Raw genomic sequence first — 7719 nt, forward strand, 5'->3', positions numbered from 1 at the left:
CTCACATATTGTTGCAGTTTACATACAGTTCTCCCCTGTTTTGTTTGGAGGTGCTGCCACCACGGCTGAGTCCAAATTTCTGAAGTATTTTGGTGATGGCATGACCCCAACGGAAGCCTTCAAACTTCGAAGGCGGTGTCACAGCGTTGGCAAATGGTGCACTGAACCCAATCCCTGCTACTGTGTACCACTGGCACAACATTTGGCGCGCAGAAAACTTTGGTCCTGTAGTGGACCCCCTATCCAAGCTGGAGGAGAAAATTCCACTCTACAAAGAACAAGGTGAAGAGCACGCGGCATCACCTTTTAACTAGCAGACCCTTGAAGTGTGCAGTACAAAGCTGAGGCTGGACTGTGTTTTGTCATCAGCTTTTCGCTTCTCGTGTGTATCTGCAAACCTTCAGTTGCAAAGCGTTTTTCTGTTCATCCAGTCTATTCTTATCAACCTCTTTCTTGCAATTTTCACTGAAATAGTGCTGCCAGCAAAAGTATAGGCTTTCCTCCGAGGTCAAACAAACTTGGGGAAACATGTTGTAATAAAAACGTTGTAGTTGCATATCTCCAGGGAAATTTTAGGCAGCCAATACACAGCAGCATACCATATAGTTCAAAAGAAGGTGCAATCTCCCAGAGGGAGACGGGTTAGAGGTTGTATATCAAGGTTGAAAATATTTCATCATTTTGTGTCATACTGGCTAACGCAGTCCCAATATATTGGCACTGAAATGAGAAGTTTCTATAGTCGTAGTTACTGATTGTCCATCTAATCTTATTCACGTCCTGATAGGCACTGACGTGACACTCTCAAGGTCTGCAGACAGCAGCATGTGGGCAGCTCTGATAGTGACTCCAATCATGAGACGAACACAGCAACTGATGACATCAAGAGAGATCATCTTCATCGACTCTACCTCATCGTGCGATGGGATGCACACTACTGCCACGTTGCTACTGGCTGCAACCAATGCTGGGGCCATACCCATTGCTGTCCTCCTGCACAACTCCCAGACCACAGAAGGCTACCACATTGCATTCGGCCTACTCAAGGGGGCATACCCACACTGCTTTGGTGGTCAAGAGGTAATGCACTGTCACACACAGGATAAAACATGAATCTAACTAAGGTTCTTAGACATCAGTTTCACGGACAGTAACATCCATCCCCTTCACTTTGCTTCTCTCTAACTGATGGGGAGAGCAGACACTCCTATCAAATTTTACGTCTCAGTTTCATCAAGTTTTCTGTGCCTGTTGCTGAATTCTGAGTAGTTGCAGTTACAAATGCACTTGGTGTCACTGTTGATGGATGTGCTTGGAATATGGTGCTTCTCTCAATCTTTCAATTTTCCATATTTCATTGCCAATGGTCCTTCACTTTGATTTGTCAGATAAGATCTTAGGTATAAGTCCTCAGTCAGATAACAAAAAGTGAACATGAAGTAAAAGACATAACATGCCTTTCCGCTAGGCACCGAACGCCTTCATGACTGACAATTCGTCAGCAGAGAAGGATGCTTTACGCATGGTATGGCCCCAAGCAACACAGCTTCTCTGTCACTTCCACGTCTTGCAAGCGGAGTGGAGGTGGCTCACATCCACAAAGAACGGGGTGCCACGGGAAGACAGGCAGAAGCTGATGTCGTCTTTCAAGCAGGTTTGTGAGACGTGATTCCCTTTGTTGTAAACATGGCATCAGTACCTTACCTGGGAAGTACCATTGTGCATCACTGCGGTAAACAAAGTCAATCAATCAATCAACCAATCAGTCAAAGTGGGCGGGCCCTGGAAGGCATGTGGGATTATGCTCGGTGCCTCATCCAGGATGTGGTATGTTGGCAGTTTTCCTTGCTGCTGCCAGTCTGCAGTGCTTCGTTCTGTCAAGACTGAACGAGACTGGATATGCTTGTGCAATAGAGCTAGACAGGAAATTAACAGCAGTGTGGCACTATAGCAAAAGTACTCTACGCACTGCCTTCTTCTCTGGAAAACCACACTTTCAGCAAAGTTCAATGAAGTGGTTGATGAGAAAGAAAATTGCATTATGATCGTCTCCGTATATACCACTGTAGACACATACGAATATTTGAATCAGGGTGTCGAACCGCAAAAAATACGGGTACGGTTCGGGTTCGGGTTCGCGTTGTTTTGATTTCGTTCCGGTTCGGTTCCGGTTCGGCCACGCCAAGAATCAAACCGGTTCGCAAACCGGTTCGCAGCCCCGAACCGGTTCGCGAACCGGTTCAACGCTTCCGTTTTATATGTTCCATAAAACTGCTTTTATCAGGACATGCGTGGCTAATAGCTTACTGCTGTTGTCTGCATTGACGTCTCTAGCGGTGAGGTAGCCCTTTAGCGAGAGAAATGAGGAATGGATGAACACTTATTGCAAATAGAGTCCACGCTGTTGAAGCGGTGTAGTCCTGCTACTTTCCGTTCCCAAAATCTTTTTTTCACACGCACAGTGCCAGCAAGATACACTTAAAGGAAGCCTAATAAGATGGACAGCGTAACATAGACGACAGTACTAGCCGGCACACTGCCTTCGCAACGTGAATCGATCTGAAACCGTACTGAAGCATGTCGAAAAAAGGCCTGCCAGCCTTACTCTGTCCGAGCTCACAGCAGTGTACTAGTTAATCCACAACACAAAGGCAATATGTCACGACACAACTGCACTACCAATAAGCAGAACCACATTTACTTTTCAAGCCACGACCAATCAAACAGGCACCGTTCTGCGTACGCTCCTTCTCCACTTCTCATGTTTCTGACTTGTTTAATTTGTACTGCTCACGTGTAAAGGGAAATCTTGGGCGCTTATTTGATCGCATATTCGTCCTGTAGAGCTACATAACTGGCCTACTCCATTCCTGTTTCATTCGTCCGCGTGGCACCTCGTCTCTGAAGAGTAGATGCCGCACCGCGTGCGTGCGGCGCTAGCCGCGGCGCTCACAAGGACAACTGCGCTTCAACATGTTAAAAAGACGCTGGAAGTATACTTACTATACGTCGTCGTCTCACTGCTAGGTGAAAATTTCTGAAATCCATGATATAGGCGCGTGATGATGATACCAACGTGTCTTCGTTCGGGGATAGAGAGGAACTCTTATGCTGACTTCTTTTATGTCCGAACCGTTTTGTTGCGAACCGGTTACCGCTATTATTTTTTACGGTTCTGCTCCGGTTCGGGTTCAACAGTGTCATGAAAATTTCGGTTCGGGTTCGGTTCCGGCAAAAATAACGGTTCGGGTACGGTTTTCGGTTCGGGTTCGGGTTCGGTTCGACACCCTGATTTGAATATTCGTTGAAATAATGATATGTTCGATTCGAACTTCGAAAATTATTCAAATGATCCGCCAGCTGTTCTACTTGGAAAGTAGGCTCCACCTAACCCATGTGTGTGCTGCAGAAAGCCCACTTTACAACTGGCATGCATTCGTTCAGAAAAAAACGGAAAACTATCTTTTGTGGGGAGTGTTTGTTTTGTGTCAGATACATGTCAGGTACATGTTTGTTTTCTGTGTAACTGAATATTCTCTGCATGAAAAAAAGCTGTCATTTCCAAAGCCCGTTTGGCACTCCCCCACTTGTACAATATTTCTACAGTTATGCAGAGGTGCACGCGGGTACGAGAAAACAGGGGGGTACCTACACATTTTTCCGGTTTGTGGGTGGAAGGTTGACATCGCTGCGGGTCGTGGGTGAAATGCGAGTGCACCAGCAAACGTCTGCGGCTATACCCGCATTACCTGCACATCGTTAATACCGGTCCTTTCTCAGGCCTAATATAAACAGGAATACCTCTAAATGTATTAATTTGTTAGCTCATTGACAATTTTTTAGATACAAGCACACCGATTTAGGCATTAAAGTTCGATTTTAGGCTCAACAGAGTTTAGTCAGCATTTGGCCCGACGACTGCAGAAAAGTTCTAGTTATTTGCTTTTCCAGTGCAGACTTTCTGAATTGTATTCAACTTTATTCGACTTGAACATTATTCACCTAAAGGCAACGTGCAAACTGAGACTGTACGGCTCAAGGTAGGAAACGTTCACTGAACAGCTAGACCATAAAGAGACACGTTGACCACGCGTTGCTGTAGGAACGGCACGTTACAAGCACAGTTTTCAGACGTGCCGGCGTAAACTCCAGCACTCGTCAAGCGCGAGCTTGTAAGTAACAAAAAGGAGCACTCCGCATTCATTGACCAGCATTTAAGTTCGCAACGGTAACATCAGAGAGAGTACCAGTGTGAACTTAAATGCTGGAATGTCCAAACAAAAGCTGACTCTAGTTTGGCATGGCTGACTCAGTTCCAGCTGGTACAGCAGTTACTGAAGCCACAGTTCCAAATCTCAAAAATGAAACTCTCAGACTTTTCTGTAAGACATGTTGCAGTTTTTACACAGCTCTGTCGTTCACAGGACCTCCTGTGAGCAATATGTGCGGTTTGGGCATTTGACAACAGAACATCGATATTCAAGACATAGACGCCAAAATAGACGCTAATGTCGAAATGTGCCAAGAAGATCATCACTATGACATTCCCTGTCACGTAAATTGTGCTCTAGTATCGAAAAGGCGCCAATATACTGTCAATGGAAAAAATGGGTATATACCTAAAGATCTGAGGTCTAGTCATGAGCCCACTGTTGGTAATGCCTTAACATTGCATTTCACGAAATATGTCCGTTATGGAGCTGCCATTACCTCCTCAGAATAGTTGTGGGTAACTGCGGGTAGTGGGGGTGTGCCTGCAATTTCCAAGTACAGATGGCACATGTGCCAATTTGAACACTCGTTACACGCCTCTAGGTATGCATTTCATATTCTGCTTTTATTTGTCACATAGGTATGGTACATAAGCATTTCCAAATTTCAGACATGAAATACTAGCTTGAAACATTCCTTGACCAGAGTCTCATGATTGTGACCCACATGAGAAAAATTATCTTACAAGTATGTATTGACAATTCGTATTCGATTCAAAACCTATTTGATTCGCACTGGACATTATTAGTTCGTATTCTACTGGAAAACAAAAGTTACAGTTTGCACGTGCCTATTATTCAATATTAGTAGTACAACTATCGTTGTCAATATCCCTATTAAACAGTACAAAGCACACAGCTTCCCCTATGCAAAATTGCTATTCTTCCCCCAGGTGTACTGTACGATAGCATATTAATAGCATGGTATGCATTCCATGCTGCACGTGAGGTGGTGCTGATGCTGATCTCCTGGTGCTGTCTTCCAGCAAGAAAGCAACATTTAACATAGTAAGAGGGCTCACCTTATTAAGCAGCAGCCTGCCAGAGATCACCGTTGAAAACGTGAACTTAGCATGACACTGCCTAATTTTCACATCCAGCTTATGAGCAGTGCACCAAACTGTTGGTGTGATGTAGATGGTGACAATGACGTCCTAATGCTTCAATTCACCATAGAAATTAGTGTGCTAGGCACACTTCGATGGTGATGGACTCTTCCATGCCGATGCGCCCTGCTCACATAGGTTACCGTCAAATTTCTCACACCTGCAAAACGAGTGACACTGTGAGCTTAAAGCTTGCATGCTCTAGCTTTGGGTGCTGGGAACCACCACAAGCAAGGGGCCTTGCGCTACAGGTCGGAAAAAGTGGCAGTCATGGTAATTGTGCTAATCTCATGTCCATGTGAAACAACTACGACCGTGGGAGGCACTGCGCAGCAATAATTATGGTCACCGCCGAAGCATTCGGCAAAAAAACTGTCTAGAAGTTAACCGCTAATGATAAGTGTAATTCAATCTTTTTTACAGATCCTCTATGCAGATTGTACAGACAAGCTGGAGGTGGCAATTGCCAATCTGAGACAGCTCTCCCACGATAGGTACACCTCCAGAGTGGTAGCCTTCCTCAGCAGGAAGGAGTCTTGACACGAGGGCATCAAACAAACAACTTTGCGGAGGCATCGATCCGCATACTGAAGGATATAGTCCTCTGCCGGACGAAAGCGTTCAATGCAGTTGCACTGGCAGAGTTTGTTGCAGTAGTGTGGGAAAAGTATTTTCAGGTGCGGATACTGAAACACGCCCACAACCGGGTTGCATCCCACAGCTTGTTGTACGACAAGCTGCTCCAAAGGCTTCCAGATGAGGCTGCAGCATCAGTTGTGCAACTTGGGCACAATATTTACAGTGTTCCAGGCAAAGCTGGCAGTGGGAGGACATATGAGGTGTGTGCTGAGCTGGGTACATGCACTTGCTACAGCGGCATCCAGGGTGCATTCTGTAAGCACCAGGCGCTCGTGTACAAGGTGTATGGCGGAAGCTTCCCGAACGCTCCGGTGTTAACTGCTGCAGACCGCCACAGACTTGGAGAACTGGCCCTGGGAGAGGAATGTCCACCAGCATCGTTCTTCTCGGAGTTCCGTGGCACAGAGGATGACACCGACAGCCAAACAGACCTTCACAGCACAGGCCTCTTCGAGGGTCACACATTGGAGCCCGGAACAGGAGACAACACCCTATCTGATGACATACAGCCATGTACCTCAGGACACAGCCAGATTGCGGAGGTGTATATTATACTTATAAACTAGATTGAGAATGGAAAGGGGAGGGGGGTAAACATGCCACTGGTTCCAGACATGTATGCTTTCCTTCCTATCTTTGCAGGTGCAAAATGATGGCCGGGCGACTTTCAGGAGAGAACTGGACCGCCTAATAGACCTGGCTGCAATAGATCCAATGTTGTCAGAGAAGTTTCAAAGGACGGGCAAGCAGCTTCAGCGTATTACGACACAAGGTGGTGCAGCAGAGCTGTTGTTCAAGATACGTGCTGTCGTGGCAGGTAGCACAAGAAGGGGTGGCCGCATTCGTGTGCAGCCTACGGCAATTTCCAGGCGCCGTACTGGCGTAACAAGAGGATCAAGACGCATACCAGCAGGCCGTCCCACGAGCGAGCTCCCGTCCAAAAGGCAGAAAAGACTACACAAAATAGGACTCGCCATACAAGCAAACGTGCCACCAGCAAAGTCACATGGCAAAGGCCATTAGCTTAAACATGCTGCAACGTACTAAATATTTTGTCTCTACCTGATGCAGAAGTCGGAAAAAGTAATTTCTTCTTTTTAATTTTGGGAGGTGTGACGTCATGGTGAGAGCCAGGAAGCTGAAGGGATTTTGCCTGGCAATATTGCTACTGGAGAAAGCTGGCTTCCAGGCATACTTTCGAGTCTAAGGAATTCGGGGCTGCTTGCTTGTGTTGGCAACGATGTCATCTGTGCTCATCGCTTTCTGTTGTGGTCATTGGGAGCCCTGTAAAGCTTTGGGAGCTTACAAGTGCACATACTGTCGAAAGTCAAGCTCGATAAACATGTCACAGAGGATTCTGCGAGAAGCTAATCTGTGTGATCAGTGGGTGAAGGTGCTTCTGGAACACGGAAAAACTGTTCAAGATGCGGGCCCCTTTGTCAGCCCTGGGCGGTTCACGAGGGAATCGTACAAGTACAGTATAGGTCTGACGGTCACGCTCGGTTTACGGATGACGTTGACCCGCCTGTGGTCAAATGCTGTACCTACAGTTTTAGGTTGGAAATAGAGATTATATGGAGACGTCAAGGCACTATCCAGATGAAAAAAGTCTTCAAAATCTCTTTCCAACCCACCAAGCGTGGCGTCAAGTGACAGTGAAAGGGACGCTTGTGTCGTTGCTAGGACACTGAAGACTTGATGCA

At 46.3% G+C, this 7719-nt stretch overlaps 1 protein-coding gene across 1 annotated transcript; it reads left to right on the top strand.

The window, feature by feature from the left end:
* The first annotated feature begins 855 nt into the window (after nucleotides 1-855).
* LOC135389412 (uncharacterized) lies at nucleotides 856-7519 on the top strand. Its single transcript, XM_064619466.1, has 5 exons — nucleotides 856-1080; nucleotides 1469-1654; nucleotides 5872-6216; nucleotides 6298-6558; nucleotides 6659-7519. Exons 1-5 carry the CDS (start codon nucleotides 856-858, stop codon nucleotides 7037-7039), a joined length of 1398 nt encoding a protein of 465 aa, XP_064475536.1. The 3' UTR covers nucleotides 7040-7519.
* The last annotated feature ends 200 nt before the right edge of the window (nucleotides 7520-7719 follow it).

This window comes from Ornithodoros turicata, chromosome 1 (genome assembly GCF_037126465.1).
Source record: "Ornithodoros turicata isolate Travis chromosome 1, ASM3712646v1, whole genome shotgun sequence".
Classification (NCBI taxonomy): Eukaryota; Metazoa; Arthropoda; class Arachnida; order Ixodida; family Argasidae; genus Ornithodoros; species Ornithodoros turicata.

What these genes read in the sequence shown, in the direction of transcription:
- LOC135389412 (XM_064619466.1), top strand. Translation starts at nt 856, where the DNA reads ATGAGACGAACACAGCAACTGATGACATCAAGAGAGATCATCTTCATC. An exon ending in ACTGCTTTGGTGGTCAAGAG is followed by an intron (nt 1,081 to 1,468) that starts GTAATGCACTGT and finishes CCTTTCCGCTAG; the next exon opens with GCACCGAACGCCTTCATGAC. An exon ending in GCAGTGGGAGGACATATGAG is followed by an intron (nt 6,217 to 6,297) that starts GTGTGTGCTGAG and finishes CTCGTGTACAAG; the next exon opens with GTGTATGGCGGAAGCTTCCC.